This window comes from Lagopus leucura, unplaced genomic scaffold (genome assembly GCF_019238085.1).
Source record: "Lagopus leucura isolate 7727_CA_CO unplaced genomic scaffold, USGS_WTPT01 Super-Scaffold_100012, whole genome shotgun sequence".
NCBI classification, from domain to species: domain Eukaryota; kingdom Metazoa; phylum Chordata; class Aves; order Galliformes; family Phasianidae; genus Lagopus; species Lagopus leucura.
Genome location: NW_024962267.1, coordinates 6810516 through 6830210, shown reverse-complemented (window position 1 = coordinate 6830210; position 19695 = coordinate 6810516). Strand labels below are relative to the sequence as shown.

General features: G+C 35.7%; 1 protein-coding gene across 7 annotated transcripts in view; it reads left to right on the top strand.

Annotated features, from left to right (window-relative positions):
* Positions 1-19695, top strand: part of TTN (titin) — a 235824-nt gene that overhangs the window by 74433 nt on the left and 141696 nt on the right. For 4 of the 7 annotated variants that reach the window (XM_042874689.1, XM_042874688.1, XM_042874686.1 and 1 more), the window contains 31 exons: positions 2438-2719; positions 2985-3263; positions 3363-3644; positions 3772-4050; positions 4562-4849; positions 4967-5245; positions 5329-5607; positions 5726-6004; positions 6507-6794; positions 6954-7241; positions 7776-8066; positions 8832-9119; positions 10025-10117; positions 10241-10523; positions 10772-10952; positions 11296-11385; positions 11470-11737; positions 11834-12094; positions 12656-12865; positions 12970-13047; positions 13158-13184; positions 13872-13919; positions 14643-14702; positions 14801-14875; positions 15150-15404; positions 15941-16033; positions 16579-16656; positions 18036-18104; positions 18713-18796; positions 19088-19150; positions 19385-19456. The exons of 2 other annotated variants lie outside the window; for them this stretch is intronic. In XM_042874689.1, the coding sequence (XP_042730623.1) occupies positions 2438-2719; positions 2985-3263; positions 3363-3644; positions 3772-4050; positions 4562-4849; positions 4967-5245; positions 5329-5607; positions 5726-6004; positions 6507-6794; positions 6954-7241; positions 7776-8066; positions 8832-9119; positions 10025-10117; positions 10241-10523; positions 10772-10952; positions 11296-11385; positions 11470-11737; positions 11834-12094; positions 12656-12865; positions 12970-13047; positions 13158-13184; positions 13872-13919; positions 14643-14702; positions 14801-14875; positions 15150-15404; positions 15941-16033; positions 16579-16656; positions 18036-18104; positions 18713-18796; positions 19088-19150; positions 19385-19456 (5790 nt within the window). The remainder of the gene's footprint in view (positions 1-2437; positions 2720-2984; positions 3264-3362; positions 3645-3771; positions 4051-4561; positions 4850-4966; positions 5246-5328; positions 5608-5725; positions 6005-6506; positions 6795-6953; positions 7242-7775; positions 8067-8831; positions 9120-10024; positions 10118-10240; positions 10524-10771; positions 10953-11295; positions 11386-11469; positions 11738-11833; positions 12095-12655; positions 12866-12969; positions 13048-13157; positions 13185-13871; positions 13920-14642; positions 14703-14800; positions 14876-15149; positions 15405-15940; positions 16034-16578; positions 16657-18035; positions 18105-18712; positions 18797-19087; positions 19151-19384; positions 19457-19695) is intronic. One more of the 7 variants, XM_042874687.1, reaches the window with a different exon arrangement.

Genomic DNA, 19695 nt, shown 5'->3' with positions numbered 1-19695 from the left:
CAGCCAGCAAAAGCTGTCTGCTTTAAAATCTTTCTGTAGAAATGTCATTCACTAACTTATCTAGAAGAGGGAACGGTAGCTGGAAGAAGCAGATTATCCTAAGAGACTTAAATGTGTTTTTTAATGTGTGTTCAGTTCCTGCAAATATTTTCACTCTTCCAGAGTAAAATCATTGAAAACCACTGTTGTTGAATAGGAAAAATTGTAGAATCTAGGGGCAGACTTGGTGGCAAAACAATCATTCTGCCAACATTTCTCCACATAGTGTGTGGATGTAATGATTTTTTGAAGGTCTAATTTTAAAACTGGCCCCGTGTAAGTGGCACTTGTATCTTACTGTAATTTCCTTAATGTAGGTGGGAACTTTGGTTATATTTATAGCTGTTCCGGATATCTTATTCCTGCTTATTTTATGAAAGGACAAACATAAAATCAACTACTTAAATGATGTATGACTTTCTATGTCCCTGTTGTTTCAGGGGCGTTCTTTTCTTCCTCTGTGTAAGCTTTGAGGTGAAAAGAACAGCACACATATGCATGCAAACATTTCAAGAGTAAATACTGTAACTTCTACTCTGAGACAAATAACAGAAGAAGCTGAACCACCACTAAGATTTTGTAAAAAATACACATCAAAAGTATTAGATAGATCTGGAGCATATTCTTTCCATACAGATTTTTCTCTCTGAGTGTATGAGGACTGTGGCAAACTGCATTACCTGTGGATTCAGTGGCAAATAGAGATTCTATTCTTATATAGATTGTCCTACAAAAGTTATTGAAATACTGTAGCAAGAAATCTTATTTAAAGAAATCTCTTTTTAAAGAAAGAAATCTCTTTTGAAGGTTTCAAGCTTGCTTGCACCAGAATCACAATTTTGCTTATTGTGAATGATAACAGTACTAATATGTTCTTTTGACTGAAGTTACTGTTCATAGAAGGATCTTGACTAACCTTATTAATTCTCTTACTCTGCAACTCTTTATTCACAAAGTTGTGAATTGATCCTTTTATGTTTTTTAATCTTATCATTACTTACATTCTTTAGAATTTGTGCGGTTTTCTCTTTTCTCATAATTTGTCATAAAATTCCTACAGTACTTGGAAGTGTAATCTTATGTATGAATTGGTTTACCTTTTTTTTTTAATTTGGGAAGTTGCTGTCTCATCTTTATGATATATATAGCTTTGTTTCTAGAATCAAGATCTTGTGTCCAACTGACTTTCAGCATCTCCCAGTTTTTTAAATTAAATTTTAAATTAAATTAGATTTAGTGTTCTAAATCTGTAGCTTTAATAACTCTTTTAGAAACTACTTAACATTTTAAGTATGTGCTTTACTAAGCTATGTTCTCATTTTTGGAAAGAAATTCAGTCAGAGTGTGACTGGCCAGCAACTGACCAGTATGCAGACAGGCAATCATCTGTTTATCAGTGTGAAAATTGATAGTAAATTACTGAGATTTCAAGAGTTCTTGTGTTAACAAGACATCATCTCTATTTTTAGAAACTCAAAGAAAGTTTTGTTACTAACAACATAGGATCTTCTGTAAACATCCCACAGGTTGAAGGAACCCAGAATAAAACAGATATTCTTCCTACACTTTGCAGACGGATGCTCAAACAGGGACTTAACTGTAGAAGGATCCCTTGGTTTCACCCACATTACCACCTCATCATTCTACTACATCTATCTTTGATCCAGGAGTATTCAGAGTCTTGTGATTCTGAATCATTCATGTGTTACTTTTGATGTAAAACATCAAACATCTGCTCCTTTCTCTCCTAACAGAAAAGAATGTAACTATCTAGTTTACTGTGCAGTCACAGGATCTTTATAACCAATTTCAGTAATACCAACCATCTCATAATTCTTCCCAGCATGACTGTTTTGAACATCTTTTATTTGTGGTGCCTAAGCTCCTGGACTTTTCTTCCTTGTATGCACCTTTATGTTTGGTTTTGCAATGAATGTGTGAAGGATTTTAACTCGGGTATATTTATTGACTGTATCAATTCTTAATGACCTGTTAGGTTATAAAGCAGTTGCTATAATACTCAGCATAAGTTCTCTTAATAATTCCTAGCTGAATAGTTTGAATTCTTGCATTTCTACGGTCATTCTTATTATCCACATATTGCAAGAGGATATTATTAAAGAAAACCACACATCAGCTGATCTAAACTGGATGTATAGAAAGAGAAGTAGAATGGGAAAGTAAAATAAGGAGAAACTAACTGAAATGCCAACAGAGAATTTGTTTGCTACCTAATATACATTTTGGACAAACTTGAATTAATAATAATAACATAGAAATTACAAAGTTAGAATGTTTGCATAAGTCCCCAAAGTTTATATTTTCTGTTACATATTTACCTGCTTTTTCAAAGAATCAGCGCAGTTTAAAGCATCATCTCCCATTTTTGGCTTTCCAGAACCGCCAAGGTTTATTAAGAAACTAGACTCTTCAAGACTTGTGAAACAACATGATTCCACTAGGTATGAGTGCAAAGTAGGTGGATCTCCCGAAATTAAAGTTACCTGGTACAAAGGAGAAACTGAGATCCATCCAAGTGAAAAATATAGCATGTCCTTTGTGGATTCAGTGGCAGTCCTTGAAATGCACAACCTCAGTGTTGAAGACACTGGTGACTACAGTTGTGAAGCCCAGAACCCAGCTGGTAGTGCTAGCACCAGCACCTCACTGAAAGTGAAAGGTGAGAATCCAAGTTCTTCCCCGTGCCTTTCTGCCCATATGAGTACTCCCGTGTGGAAAAGCTGTTAAATCTCACTTTCTTTAATAGGAAGGGACAAAACCTGTTGGAAAAGATGCAAAGTCTCTTGCCTGCTTATTATGCTGTGGGAGATCTCTTTTATTTATCGTTTGCCTTTTTTATTCCGTATCAGTTTGACTTCTTGAATACTCTCTCCTCTTTAATGTCCTCTGCTCAAATAACACAAATTTTAACTCCTTTGTTTCAGCACCCCCTGCTTTTACCAAGAAGCCTCATCCAGTCCAGACCTTGAAAGGGTCTGATGTTCATCTGGAATGTGAGCTTCAGGGCACACCTCCATTCCAGATTTCATGGTATAAAGACAAGCGAGAAATTCGAAGCAGCAAGAAATACAAGGTCATGTCTGAGAACTACCTTGCTAGCATTCACATTCTCAATGTGGATACTGCAGATGTTGGTGAATATCACTGTAAAGCTGTAAATGATGTGGGAAGTGACTCCTGCATTGGCTCTGTAACACTGAGAGGTTTGTATACAGATTGGCATCTTCTCAGAATGTCATTGTTCCCGTTACTGTCCTCCTGCTTTTCCTTGACTGTGATTTTTACAATCTTCTCTTAAATAGCACCACCAACCTTTGTGAAGAAGCTGAGTGATATCACTGTTGTGGTTGGGGAGACAATTGAACTACAAGCTGCAGTTGAAGGAGCACAGCCCATTTCTGTTCTGTGGTTAAAAGACAAAGGGGAGATCATTAGAGAAAGTGAAAATCTTTGGATTTCCTATTCAGAAAACGTTGCATCTTTGAAGATTGGAAATGCAGAGCCAGCCAATGCTGGGAAATACATTTGTCAGATAAAAAATGATGCCGGATTTCAGGAATGCTTTGCCAAATTAACAGTGCTCGGTGGGTAGCATGGGATAACAAAAACAACAGCAATAAAAAAACACTGTTAAAAAATTTCAATTTTTACAGTACTAATAACTCTTGCATTGTTGTTTTTTAAAATGTTGTGACTTACATCTCATTGCAGAACCTGCAGTCATTGTAGAGAAGCCTGGCCCAGTGAAAGTTACAGCTGGAGACTCTTGTACTCTGGAATGCACAGTAGATGGCACACCAGAGCTTACTGCTAGGTGGTTTAAGGATGGGAATGAATTGTCTACTGACCATAAATACAAAATCAGTTTCTTCAACAAAGTATCTGGGCTTAAGATCCTCAATGCAGGACTAGAAGATAGTGGAGAATATACTTTTGAGGTGAAAAACAGTGTTGGTAAAAGCAGCTGCACTGCTTCAGTGCAAGTTTCAGGTTAGTTGTCTACTCTTTTTGAGTCATATCTGATCAAAAGTTCCTTTACAATGCCTTTATGTAGCATACTGTTTCTTATGACTGACAGTCTGGGAGACTCACTGCTTGTATAATTTTTCAGTTCTTTTGCACATGACGATGACAAGAGTCAGGGATAGATGCCTACCTGACATCTTAGGGGCAGGAACTGCTGCAAGGATTTGATTTTTTCACCTTTAATCCAAGCGTCTTTTTTCAGACAACTGGTGCAATATTATTTAGTATTAAAAATACTTAAAAACAAACAAACAAAAAATCCTGCCCTTTAAAAGTGTGTGAGTAAAATCTCCAGCATATCCTTAGTCATCAACTCTCCACTTCTCATTGACATAGGCATGCAGGAGCAGATTGATAATGTATGTACAGTAAAAGAAATCGAACTGATTTTATGATACATAGAGAACATTCTATATTTTAAGCTTCTGTACGATAGTTTTTCATTTATTTTATTATTTTTTTTAAACAAATACAGATCGTATTATACCACCTTCTTTCACAAGAAGACTGAAAGAAACATACGGTCAGCTGGGTTCTTCTGCTGTTCTGGAGTGCAAAGTTTATGGGTCACCGCCCATTCTTGTTTCCTGGTTTCATGATGGACAGGAGATTACCAGTGGAGACAAATATCAGGCTACCCTTACAGACAATACTTGTTCTCTGAAAGTTAATGAGCTTCAGGAATCTGATATGGGAACTTATTCATGTACAGCTACTAATGTAGCTGGATCTGATGAATGCAGCACATTTTTGAGTGTTAGAGGTCAGTATCTATCAGATACACTTATTTGTTTGCAAAAAGTCTTAATTCTTTTGTTACATGCTCTTCATCAGAAGATCAAGAGTACTACTTCTTTGTCTGTTTTATTTGTATACTTAGAGCCACCATCTTTTGTGAAGAAACCTGAACCACTTAATGTTCTATCTGGAGCAAACATCACATTTACAAGTATCGTGAGAGGCTCTCCTCCACTGGAAGTCAAATGGTTTAGAGGTAGCGTTGAGCTAGCACCAGGACACAAATGCAACATTACCTTGCAAGACTCCGTTGCAGAATTGGAGCTATTTGATGTACAGCCACTTCAGAGTGGAGACTACACGTGCCAGGTCTCTAATGAGGCAGGGAAGATTTCTTGCACAACACATCTTTTTGTCAAAGGTTTGTGCAGACTATTTCTTACACTTCTTCATAGAAATAATATGGCTTTACTTAATTTATTTTCTTCTTATTGTTTGTTATAGAACCAGCGAAGTTTGTGATGAAGGTGAATGATTTAAGTGTAGAGAAAGGAAAAAATTTAATCTTGGAATGCACATATACGGGTACTCCACCAATTTCAGTGACGTGGAAGAAAAATGGAGTAATATTAAAACAATCTGAAAAGTGTAGCATCACCACTACAGAAACTTCTGCCATACTGGAAATCCCCAATAGCAAACTGGAAGATCAGGGGCAGTATTCTTGCCATATTGAAAATGACTCTGGGCAAGATAATTGTCATGGTGCAATTACAATACTAGGTGCGTCATCAAGCCACTATCATTTTATCAGCTGCTATTTCAACCACTAGTAGTCACTGTGCCATACCTTTTTTTTTCTTTTTCTTTTTTGTGCTAATACCATGTGTTTGTTCTTTAGAACCACCTTACTTCGTTACACCTTTGGAGCCAGTGCAGGTGACTGTTGGGGATTCTGCGTCCTTACAGTGCCGGGTTGCTGGAACACCAGAAATGATTGTGTCATGGTACAAAGGGGATACAAAGCTGAGAGGAACAGCTACTGTGAAAATGCACTTTAAGAACCAAGTTGCCACTCTGGTCTTCAGCCAAGTGGACAGCGGTGACAGTGGGGAGTACATCTGCAAAGTAGAAAATACTGTTGGGGAAGCTACTTCATCTTCTTTGCTTACCGTTCAAGGTGAATAATTCTTTCTAAAAATTAGGAAAATTGCCTACGCTTCTTAAGTATATTTGCTCTTTCAAAAACTAAGATTACTTTTTCCTTTTTAAAAGCTTTGCTCTTTCCTGGCCAGTAAGATACCCTGTCTTCTATTAACAAAGGCCTTCCATTAAAACAAATTGAAATTAATCTCTCACTGATCCCATTTCTTCTGTAGGAATAGGAGGTTCTGCATCTTCATTACACACTTAGGAAATTTTTCTGATGGTTTCTGCCTGACAGTCCTGGGTGTTAAATAGGCTAACTGAGGGCTGAATTGTTGTATATTTTCCTACAACCAGATGTACTGTGGTATTTATACATCAGCTCCCAAATTAAATGATATAGTGGATGAAATTTTTAGATAAGTTATTAGCAGAAATGCATTTTATGAATCGCTTAATCAGTGATTACTGGTGAACACTGCAACAGTTGCATAGCTTTTGAAAGCACTCACCGTACAATACATGTTTTCTTACAGAGCGTAAACTTCCTCCTTCTTTTACAAGAAAATTGAGAGATGTTCATGAAACTGTTGGCTTGCCAGTTACATTTGATTGTGGCATTGCTGGTTCAGAACCTATTGAAGTATCTTGGTTTAAAGACAATGTGCGTATAAAAGAAGACTACAATGTTCACACATCCTTCATAGATAATGTAGCAACTCTGCAGATTTTGAAGACCGAGAAGAGCTTTATGGGGCAATATACCTGCACAGCAAGCAATGCTATTGGAACTGCTTCTTCTAGTGGCAAACTTGTCCTTACAGGTCTGTGGGCTGTGAATTATTGAATGGAAATATCTTAAAACTCACTTTTACTTTATATATGTATTTAATATTGTAAAAATAGTAGTATTTATTTCAGGGAGGTTTACAATGGCAAATTGAGATGTTAACATGATGCTTTTTATTTCCTTTGCTCTTCAGAGGGGAAGACTCCTCCATTCTTTGATACCCCAATTACACCTGTGGATGGTATTGTTGGAGAAAGTGCTGACTTTGAGTGTCACATTTCTGGAACACAGCCAATTAGAGTCACCTGGGCAAAAGATAACCAGGAAATTAGAACAGGAGGAAACTATCAGATCAGTTATGTAGAAAACATAGCCCATTTGACCATCTTGAGAGTTGACAGGGGAGACTCTGGAAAGTATACATGCTATGCTAGCAATGAAGTTGGAAAGGATTCTTGTACAGCACAACTGAATGTTAAAGGTACTGAATAAATAATACTTTGTGTGTACATTTCTTTTAATTGAAAAGGAAGCTAGCTTAATTGCTGCAGGACAAGTTTGAGAAAAAACTTGAAGCATAACTTTTGTGATACATCTCAAAAACACCTATCTGGAAGTACGTACAAGTCTTTGGAGGGAATTTGGAAGGGTCATTAACAACAATGGGAGAAGGAAAGAAATAATATTGTCTTCAAACTAATTTCTTTGTTGTCTTCGGATTATTTCTTTCTTGATAACTCAACGAAAATCTTGTGTTTTTAAGGTCAGTTGCCTTAGATCAATGTAAAAGATGTGGGGTTTTTTGTAGCTGCTTTTATGCACGTAGGAAAATCAACAGCAAATGTATGATTAAGACACTTGCTATTGATCTTGGCTTGCTCTCACTAAAAAATGGAAAAACAGTCTTATTTAAATGAGAGCAAATACTGATTCCCCAATGTTATTTTTTTTTTCTTGAAATAATTTATTTAGATTTATTCATTTCAGGTTTGATGCATATGTTCTTTCTTTACAGAACGAAAAACTCCACCTACTTTTACTCGGAAACTGTCTGAAGCAGTAGAAGAAACAGAAGGGAATGAACTTAAACTTGAGGGCCGTGTTGCTGGTTCTCAACCTCTCACTGTTTCTTGGTATAAAAACAATCAGGAAGTTCATTCAAGTCCTCACTGTGAAATATCATTCAAAAACAATACCTTGCTTTTGCATATCAAGAACGTAGGGCAATCAGATGCTGGTTTATATACCTGCAAGGTGTCCAATGAAGCAGGAAGTGTGTTGTGTACATCCTCTGTTGTTATCAGAGGTTAGTTGAAGCCATGTTTTTCTTTACTTCTTACTTTTTCTCGGTATGTTAGCTGCAAATATACAGCTTCTATCTTATAAACTTGTACAGTTAATAAATTAATTGCATGTGATTATATGTGTTTGCTTACCTTAACATCAATAGTTTGTACTGAGATGGACAAGATAAAGCTGATTTGAACCACAATATCAAGGAATCTTTCAATCTGGGGGAAATCAAACCATTTCTTCAGGGAGTGGCTTCTTTATTTATTCACTACTTACTATGACTTATCTAAAGTAAACATTGAAATCTTTAACATGATATTTTGGTTGAATCTTTAATCATTCTCTCTCTTTTTTTTTTTTTTCTCTTTTTTTTTCTTTTTAAGAATAACAATTTTTCTATGCACTTACAACTAAGCTAGAGCAGCATGGCACATTGTCCTAATGCTTCTGCAGGAGATTCTATATTTGTTTCTCTACCAGTGCTTATGTAGTTTACAGACTAACAGCAGTACATTAGTTCTACTATTTTTTGCATGTGAATGTCCTTACTGTGTGCAGAGAATGTGTTATGTAAAGCACTCATTGCATGTTTGCATTCAAAGCATACTGTCTAGATAGTAATTATATTTCCTAAAACTATGATTGGGATTCTCAGACTTCTTATTCTTGCTCATTCCTTGTCATTTTCTTTCTTAAGAATCACATGTATCTCTTTCTCCTACACTCTTAATCATACTTTCCTTCTTGGAGAATTCACTGAAGCATTTTCACCTTTCAGAACCAAAAAAGCCTCCAGTTTTTGACCAGCCTCTTCAGCCAGCAGCAACAGAAGAAGGTGATACCTTGCAGCTCAGCTGCCATGTCAGAGGATCAGAGCCAATCCGGATTCAGTGGCTGAAGGCAGGAAGAGAAATAAGAGCTTCAGAAAGATGCAGCTTCAGCTTTGCTAATGGAGTAGCTCTTCTGGAACTTGCTGCAGTTACCAAATCTGATTCAGGAGAATACGTGTGCAAAGCTTCAAATGTGGCTGGCACTGACACTTGCAGATCTAAAGTGACAGTTAAAGGTACAGTTCAAGGCAAAATCAAAACATGCAATGGAAATCTAAAATAAAACTTCATCCTGCTTTGTTTTGTGTGGAACAAAGATACTAATATTCTAACAGGAAACAATTAGTATCTTTTAGTTCTTTGCAAAACTATGCAATCTGGGGAGACGGTGTATTGAAAAATAATTTACATATAAATATCAACATAAACTGTGAGTTCAGTGTCAGATCAGTAATATATCCTCACTGAAAAGATTAAGAATTTAGTTCCTAAAAGAAAACAGAATTTAACAAAAAGGAAAGCTAAGTTAGTTAAAATTACATTCATCTGTGCATGTTTTTTGTAGTAGCAGTATTTATTAAAAGAAATTAGAAAAGGAATTTGATTCATAATGTCGCCTTAGAGGTTAGTTGCTTCAAAGCTGTTAAAGCTCCAGTGCATTTTGAAATTATAACTAGAAGTAAATATTGCCTAACATGAGACCTTCCATGTAGTGTCCTGTCTTACAAATGCATTCATGTCATGAAGATCCAGTAACATGTAGAAACAGTTTTTGTCACTATGTGGGTAGCAGGAAAGATAAGTACTACACAAAAGAAAAAAAAAAAACAACCAACAGATCACTGTTTAAAAATGCAAATAACTTGGAATAAAATTTCCAGAAATAGACAGAAAATACTTCATTAAAAACTGACTCATTTTAGAAAGTGAAGCTTCTTATTTTTGCATATCCATCTAGGAATTTGCATCTGTGAAAATATAAACGACACAACTAATGTTATTGAAGACCACAAAGTGGCCCATAATATTCAGTTTCATCTAGAAAGCTCTGGGCAATCAGCTTGAGTCCTCTGCAGGCTCCTTTCAACCTTACCTATTCTGCGATACTGTAAATCTTGTTTGTTTGTTTGTTTTTCCCTAGAAAAAGCAGCAGCTGCACCAGCAGCTAAGAAAGCAGACATGGAAGGAAAACTTTATTTTGTATCAGAGCCTCAGAGTGTCAAAGTCATGGAAAGTAAGAATTATTTCTAAAATTACCCTGTTTTCTATTTGCGTATGCCTGATGCTTGAGATCATGTCCTGCTGTCATAGAAACACCAAGAAAATACTTAGCCTTCTTATTTGCATCTTTCTGCAGAGACTGTTGCAACATTTATTGCAAAAGTTGGAGGAGACCCAATTCCAAATGTTAAGTGGATGAAGGGGAAATGGAGGCAACTCAACCAGGGTGGCCGCATTATAATCCAGCAGAGAGGAGATGAAGCCAAACTGGAAATAAAGGACACAACAAAAACAGATTCTGGCACGTACAGATGTGTAGCTTTTAACCAACATGGTGAAATTGAGAGGAGTGTCAACCTGCAAGTTGAAGAAAGGAAGCAAGAAGTTGTTGAAGAGGATGTCAGGGGAAAACTGAAAAGGTATACACAGAATTTGTATAAACTACCTTCCCATCAACACAGAACTTTTTGATTATAAGACTCAGATCAAGATACAATGTTTAATGTTTATTATACGTGTTTAATTGTGTACTGAAAATAGAAGCACCTGACTAGGTTACACTAAAGGATTGTGCTGTATGTAGCAGTTCTAAGTTGATGGATTTTTTTTCAGTGGACGTCTTTCTAGGAAACTTAATAAATTTAATGTTTGTTATTGGTTTGAATAGAATTCCAACAAAAAAGAAGGAAGATGAAGAGCAGACTATCGATATCTTGGAACTTCTCAAAAATGTTGATCCCAAAGAATACGAGAAATATGCTCGCATGTATGGAATTACAGATTTCCGTGGCCTCCTGCAAGCTTTTGAGTTACTAAAGCAGACCAGAGAAGAAGAAAGCCATAGATTGGTGAGATATATTGCCACTATGGCATTGTTTTTGTTAGAAGTAACAAAGTTCTTGTAAACAGACGTGGTGACCTGTACTTTCTATACAGGCTTTTCTGGAATCTGTTCAGATGTTTTACTGATCGTTCTCAATTTCCTGCATGCTCAAACCAAAGAAGAAGGGATGGCCCTTCTGGCCAACTGCGTTCTGCCTTGACTATGTGGCTACTATTTTTAGGATGGGAAGATAGACTAGTTATAGTATGGTTACATCAAATTTGATGTAAGAACTAATTCTGTGTTGGATAAACATGCCAACTTGGCATTTAGTATCTAACCATTATGTACATTTTGTCTTATTACAGGAAATTGAGCTCACAGAAAAGGCTCAAAAAGAGGACCAGGAGTTTGAAGAACTTGTAGCATTTATTCAGCAACGGCTCACACAAACAGAGGTGACATATTTTTGTCCTGATTCATGAAATATTCAAACCCATAACAAGAAAGATGAAACTAATTTAAACTAATATTTTTTTCAGCCTGTTACTCTAATCAGAGACATCGAAAATCAAACAGTTTTAACAGATGAAGATGCTATCTTTGAATGTGAGATTAAAATTAACTATCCAGAAATTAAGCTTTCATGGTACAAGGGAACTCAGAAACTAGACTCCAGCGACAAATATGAAATTAAAATTGAAGGTGATCGCCACATACTGAAAATCAGAAACTGCCAACTTGAAGATCAAGGGAATTACAGAATAGTGTGTGGACCGCACATTGCCAGTGCTAGACTAACTGTGATTGGTAAGTATATTTTGAAGTGTGTATTTGAAGTATTTTTTACTTTATTTATTATATTGTATGATGTCTTCTAAAATGTATGTTTTAACATGCTAATAGAGCCTGCAGTTGAACGGCATCTTCATGACACTACTTTCAAGGAAGGAAACACATGCACGCTGTCTTGTCAGTTTTCTATCCCAAATGCCAAGTCTCAGTGGTATAGAAATGGGAGGCCAATTAAGATAGGAGGGAGATATTCAACACAAGTCTCCGACAAAGTACACAAACTCATCATCAAGGATGTTAGAACAGAAGACCAGGGACAGTATACCTGCAAGCTTGACAATCTAGAAACAACTGCTGATCTGGCCATTGAAGGTTTGTAAACAGATATAGAATATCTTTATTACAGTAGTGATAAACAGTTGCTGGATATCCCATTAACAGAAAAGATGAAAATAAAAGGGATTTCTTAAAGAAATATCCTCAAACTTGAAAATTGATCATACAAGAAGTTTTGCTTTTCTTTCTCTTTGAACCATATGTGATAGTATTTGTGTAATTTAATATTTTTAACTAAGTCATCATTAGTAATGACCTCTTGATCTGAAATCATCAGTCCTATTTTCTTGTATTTTCTTTTTTCCTGATGCTCTCATATTTTCCTCTTTTTCCTTGGATTACTTCTTTTTCTTTAATTATTCTTTACCTTCTCTTTATTTCCCTTATGACTTCTCTTGTATAATTTATCTACAGCAATCTTATTATATTTATATACTTACATCTTCTAATCTTCATTCTTATGTAGAAAACTTCACAGTAGATGGAAACTCTTGTTTCTTATTTGTTATTATACCTTACTATAATGTGTTATTGTCATGAAAGCTAAATAGCCTGAATGGTAGACAATAACTTACTTATTTTTTGTTTCTAAAACAGCTGAACCAATTCAGTTCACAAAGAGCATACAGAACATTGTAGTAAGCGAACACCAATCTGCTACCTTTGAGTGTGAAGTTTCCTTTGATGATGCAGTTGTGACATGGTATAAAGGCCCCACTGAACTGAGAGAAAGCCCGAAGTACAGCTTCAGAAGTGAAGGTCGTTGTCATTATATGACTATTCACAATGTTACTGCAGACGATGAAGGTAAAAATTCCTAGAATGTTTGGACTGATGCTACTTTATCAGATTTTGTTGTGTGTTCTTTTAATTATAAAGTCATATTAATACAAAATTCTTGGCTGTTGCAGGTGTATATTCTGTAATTGCTCGTCTCGAACCAAGGGGAGAAGCAAGAAGCACTGCAGAGCTCTATCTGGTAACCAAAGGTTAGCCGATTTTTAAAACAATTTTGTGATCATAGCGTCTGCAAATCTGTGAGTTTAAAGCATGATTCTGGAACAAATAATTCTGAAAGAAATTTATTTTTCTTTTGCAGAAATCAAACTGGAGTTGAAGCCTCCAGGTAAAGATCATGCACAAGATTAGCGTGTCTGTTATCTGTCATAGAATGCATTGCTCTGCTTTATCCTTTTTTCATGCTTGTATTAAATCAAACCTACACTCTGAAATAATACGTCTTACCTGTATACATGAGGAATTATTTATTCTAATACACTATGGTGATTACTACTGTGGTAACTTTAAAATCACTGATTATCATCATGTCTGGGGTCTTATTTTGTATGGTAGGTATGGGAAACTATATTTTCTAGAACAAATGAGTTTATTTAAATGACTGAGGAATACAGCAATGAAGAGATACCAATAAATATAATCAATGTCCTCATCACAGCTGAAAAATAATTAACCAAGGAAGCAAAATAGATAGCAATAATCTCCTTATGATGTATAATGATCTTCCTTTCTGAATGTTCTTAAGGAAGAGCCTACTCCAGAATGAGGTGAGCAGTATGTAGAAATAATAAAAAAACAACAACAACAACAACAACAACAACAAAAAAAACAGTAAAGTCTGGCCATATAAGAAAGATTAATTCAAATAGTTTTCTATACATTGGGTTGCTTATGCTTAAGGGCCAAGATAACTGTGTGCTAGAACAAGAAAAAATGAAACACCATGAGCTAGTCCTCGGAGCAGCAAATTCATATATCTATTTCTTTTACATAGTTAAATGTTTTTATTTTCTAGATGTTCCTGATGCCAAGGTAGCAGTTCCACCTCCAAAACCAGCTGAAGGTAAAATAACAAACTAGACTTGTTCTGCAGTTCTCTTTTATGTCAGTATTAAAACAGCAAGGCAGTAGGAGCCTCAAAGAAAGATCACAGATAAGGTTTTGATAGAATCTGGTTAGTCCACTCTTTAGAAATATGTAAGAGTAAGCCTTTGCTTGGTTGGACTCATTTTGCATTGTGGAAGGTGAAAACCATAAAATAGGAGTGCTCTTTAAAAGAAATAAAAAAAATAAAAGAAAATGAAAGACGAACATTATTTTGAAGCTGTATAAACAGATTGGAACAGGTTGGAACTCCCTTAGCTTCCCAGACTCTGTGAGTGGACTACAGACAAGCATTACATATGTTTCTGCTAGATTCAGCAGTTCAGTATGGACCTAGAAATTCATTCTTTGTTTCATTTCCATGATAATTTGGTAAATGCTTTGAGATACAGCAGGAGGGAAAAGATTTTATATCTGGATGATTTACTATCAGCAAGAAAAGGAGAATGGTGCTAGGAAAAAAAGCTTCCAAGTATCAGTATGCAAATAAAGGCCGACTACAGATTTCCATTCAAAACACATTGTTCCAGCTACAGTGAACTATCAGAGTAAGCACCAATTTTGCTCCTATTCTGCAAGTACAGTAAAAAAAAAAAATCTCATTTTTCAAATGCAATATGATTTTTCTTCAATTAGAATTCAATACCATACTCGTTCTAAATGTATATATATATATTTTCAGAAGCTGCCCCCATTCCTATTCTTCTGCCCCTCATTACACCACCAGAGGAGAAAAAGCCAGGTAAGAATACTTAAAGTAACTAGATAGTGTACATATGTTTAGTTATGTTTTGTTCTTTTGTTTTAACTTCAATTTCCATATATATATATTTTAAGCAGAAAAGAAAGTTCCAGTAAAGAAAGTCTCGAAAAAGGTGGTTAAAAAGGGTCCCAAGGAAATCCCACCACCTGAAGGTAACTTGAAAAAAAAAAAAAAGAAAAGAAAAAAAAAGAAAAAAAAACCACAACAAATACTCTCTTAAAAATAGTAACATTATTTTGGGAAAAGACATCTCTTGGATGTCTGTGCTTATGATCTTTTATAAGATCTGTAAGATCTTATAAAAAAAATTCACATAACACTGTCTGCAAGGAAGAACTAATTTCACTAACTGTGAACATCCAATACACTTTGCAGATTCCAGGCTATGATGATAACATGGTTGTTTTCTTTTGCTTTGTTTTTAAGTTCCTGAGATACTGCCAGAGAAGCCCAAAGAGGTCAAAATAACATCTATGGCAAGGAGAGAAGAGATTCATGAAGAAAAAATGGAAGTATATGAAAAACCCAAAGAAGTTTATGAAGAATGGGAAGAAGATTATGGAGAAGATCATGATTATTATTTCAAGGAAGAAGGTTATGATGAAGGAGAAGAGGAATGGGAAGAAACTTACGAGAAAAGGGAGGTGGCTTATGAAGAAAAACAAATCATTCATGAAGAAGGTATAAAAGATTTACAATTGTTTTACCAATTGAATCCAAACATGCTGCCAAATTGTAACTAGGACTTGACAATATAAGGACCCTGGTATGGCAAAATGTAAATGCAAATGATACACTATTATAGGATTACCAGCAAACTTTGCAGATTGGGCCATCTTTAAAATCTAATATGAATTAAGAGTTTGTAATTTGTTTTATTTTCAGTTGTTCAGGATATTTCTGCTATCATTTTCACACATCCACACATTCTAGATAGACTTGATTTAGATAAATTTTTCTAATATCAATTTTTTTATGCTAATGGTGGGATAATTTTGCAATTCCTTGTGTGCTTCAGCTATAGTATGCCTCTATGATAAGAATGTGATTTTAATGGAAAAACATGGAAATAAGCAAAAAAAATGTACAGCAGCAGTTCAATCTTCAAAACTGTGTGTTTGTTTCAACTCATAATCTTATAATGACGTAACTAATTCCTTCTGTGAGACTTTAGAAAATGTAATTTTCATCATTAGGAAATGTTTTTATTTTTAAAGTGGTGGAAGTTCCTAAGAAGCCTGTGCCTGAGCGAAAGCCTGCAGCAATTACAGCTGAAAAGAAGGAAAAGAAAGAAATTACAGTTCATAAAGGTATGTCATTCTTGCAAAATTAACAGTAGTGCTCGTTTTGACCTCTCTCATGCTACTTCCTCAAGCTGTACTGCAATGGCTTCATTTCTTTGAAGAGGAGAGAATGATCTTCATGTTGAACAGTGCCCTGGCCATGGCATGGCAACCCTTCTGTTCTCTCACCTCAGATTTTCCTGCAGAGAGAGAATATGACAAAATGATTGAAGCAAAATCAGAACTGTTAGTAAAATTAATCTGTGCTTCAATAATCTTTCCCTCTTAAAATATATTAGCTTTGGACCTAAGTGATGTTTTTAAGCCAGTGGAAGCTGGAGTTTCTAAGAACTGTTCGTATAGATCAATGCATATCTCTCAGGGGAAGGTGGGCTGTATTGCCTATTTCATGAATACCTTTACCACTATTGTTCAGTGGCAGTGAACAGTGTGCTGAATAATGCATTGGATGCTCATATCTTAAACAGGAAAAAGTCAGTTCTACCTGTTTTATGTCTGAAAAATAATTTGCAAGATGACACAAATGATGAGTATATTTGTATTGCTTACAGTTGTGAAGAAACCTGTTGATGAAAAAGTTGAGATTACCACTCAGAGGGTTGCAGAGGAAAAACTCAAACGGGCTGAGGGTAACTACTGCTTAATTACCTTAATGTTGCCTTTATGTGAAAGTTACTTAGCTAATACGCATGTGCTTGTTTAGTCACAACAACCCCAGGCAACAGTACAGGCTTGGGGAGGAGTGGCTGGAAAGCTGCCTGATGGAAAGGGACCTTGGTGTACTGATGGACAGTTGGCTGAATATGAGCCAGCAGTGTGCCCAGGTGGCCAAGAAGGCCAATGGCACCATGGCTCGTATCAGGAATAGTGTGGTGAGAAGGATTAGAGAAGTAATCCTGCCCCTGTACTCAGCATTGGTGAGGCCTCATTTCGAGTACAGTGTTCAGTTTTGGGCACCTCAGTATAGAAAGGACATGGAGGTGCTGGACTGTGTCCCATGAAGGGCAAGAAGGCTTGTGAAAGGCTTGGAGAATATGCCCTACAAGGAGCAACTGAAGAATAGGGGCTGTTTAGTCTGGGGAAGAGGAGGCTGAGGGGAGACGTTGTTGCTCTCTTCAAGTACCTGACAGGTGATTGCGGTGAGAGTGGGGTTAGTCTCTTCTCGCTGGTGATAGGTGACAGGACAAGGGGAAATGGCCTCAAGTTGTGCCAGGGGAGATTTACGTTGTATATCAGGAAAAACTTCTTTACAGAAAGGGTTGTTAAGCACTGGAGTAGACTACCCAGGGAGATGGTTGAGTCACCATCCCTGGATGTGTTAAAAAATGGTTTGGATGTGGTGTTCAGGCACATGATTTAGCAGAGGGTTGTTAGAGTTATGATAGTATGGTTAGGCTGTGATTGGGCTTGATGATCTTTAAGATCTTTTTCAACCTGAGCAATTCTATGATTCATTTCACATGGATCTGACCAATTTGTCAGTCTTTAAAACAGCTGTAATAACGGCTTCTGCAGCATTTTGTAAAAGGAAGACAAAAAGTTTTTTAGGTGAAAATAGGAAATTTAGTTGTTGACAATGGATGCTTTAAAACAGAAAGTATATAATTGGATCAAGTGACAAAAAGTGTTTCACTTTAAGCTCAAGATGTGAAATCTCCATCTTCCTCAAATTTCCACCTTGACTTGTCTATCAGGATATCTTAGTTACAAGATGCATCTTCATTCACTTGGTAACCAGTTCTTCTCATATAGCATTTACCATTCTGCAGCAGGAAATCAGGCTAGAATTCAAAATACGTTAGGATAATGACCTTCTCTGCACTACAGAAGTTACCAGCCCCTTTAGAAGGCAGCAAATTGAAAGAAGCAAGCACTTCTTTTTTTCTTGCTTTGTATGGTTCTGGGCTAGATTGTTTGTTGTGTTTCCAACATTATTCCTAAAAAGCCATAATTTGTTTTAATCTCTTTTCTGAATATATGTCTGATTAACCAAATTTAATGCTAACAGTTACCAAGAAAATCCCATCAGCAAAGCCTACACCAATGATCGTCGAGGAAAAGGTTATGAAAAAGGAAGGTAAAGATCTGCAGCTTTCAATTGTACTTTACAATATTTCCAGTACCCTGTGAATTCTTGTGTCTCTTGTGAACATATAGAACTGTGCATGTACTTGGATCTGTTGTACTGATCATACTGTGACTACTTTCATTGTGCAAAATGTATGTCTACCATGATTCTGTGTGTCATAAAGTATGTTCTTGTCGTGTTTGTGGCTGTCTTTGTGATTTGTATTCAAATAGTCTGTCGGATATTGTACTTTGATTTGGTTTTCTCTTTAAATGTTCTGCCTGTTGGCACATGCTTATATAACATCTCAGTGCCCTAACACTTCCTTGAAGAAGTGCCTTTGAAATCATTGTGATACACTAATTGCAGAAGTCTGAGCATGAATTTATTTTATATTCTCTTGTTAGGAATATCTTTATCCTTAGTTTCTAACCAAGTAAATTTTACATCTGTTGTTGTTGTGTATTCAGTGTTTCAGAATGTCATTACTGACTGTCTAAATATGTTCTAAGACTTTAGCATACAATACAGATACAGATTTCATAAAATTCACATGCTCTCTACCACTGCTGTGGATCTACAATATAAAATACTAAAACAAAATCCTATCTTTAAAGTACCGACAGTAGAAAGATGGACTGTTTCAGAAGAAAAGATGTCAGTTTCTGTCCGCAGAGAAGAAGAGTATTCATATATCACAGGTATGTTTAAAAAAAAAAAAAAAAAAAAAAAAAAAGTTTTAAAAACAAATTAAAAAAAAAGTAATGTTAAAAAAAATCACACACACCCAAAAAAACCCAGTACTTTCTGTATTGCCATTTTTTCTTTAAGCCAATTTTTCTGTTTCAAATTACATATTTAGACATTTATGTTTCGACATGCCTTGCTTATTTTTGTTCATTGTGCTATTTATCCTCAGTTTTCTTTAGATTAACAGATGTTAACATCTAAGCTATTATTTCTAAACATTATTTAAATGCTTCTCTTTGAAGAGCCTACAGAGCATGAGAAAACAGTTGAAGAAAGATTCTTTGAAGCTGTTTACCCAATTGAAGGTAGATTGCTTAAGAATGAGATACTAATCAATATTTAAGATTTTTTTTTAAAAATTGAATCTTAAAGCTCACTGTGAGATCTGCACATTCAATTGATTTTCTGGACAACATTAGCAAATGTTGTCAGTGAACCTTTGTGTACTGGACACATAATATCTTAAAAGTATTTCAGTTTACTACAGACATTAGGATTTCACACCTCTGTATTTAATATCTTTCAAATTCCTGTTGCAGCACATAAGGAAGTTGAAGAGGAGGAAGAACGAGAGGTCATTTCTGAAGAACTGGAGATTCATCACGTTGAAGGTGAATTAAATCTTTGCATTATCTGCCTAATTTTTTTTTTTAATTTATTTGTCTTACCACTCTGTATCAAAGAACAGCATATCAAGGCTCAGTTCTTATGGTTCTGCCCTCAAACATCATCTCCTACCACGTTTCCAAGTCTACTTCTTAATCAGTACTTTAATTAAATCTTTGATTTTTTGGGAAAATTTGAGAATATTTCCCTGTCTGAAAAATGGCATATTTTTTAACATGCGGTG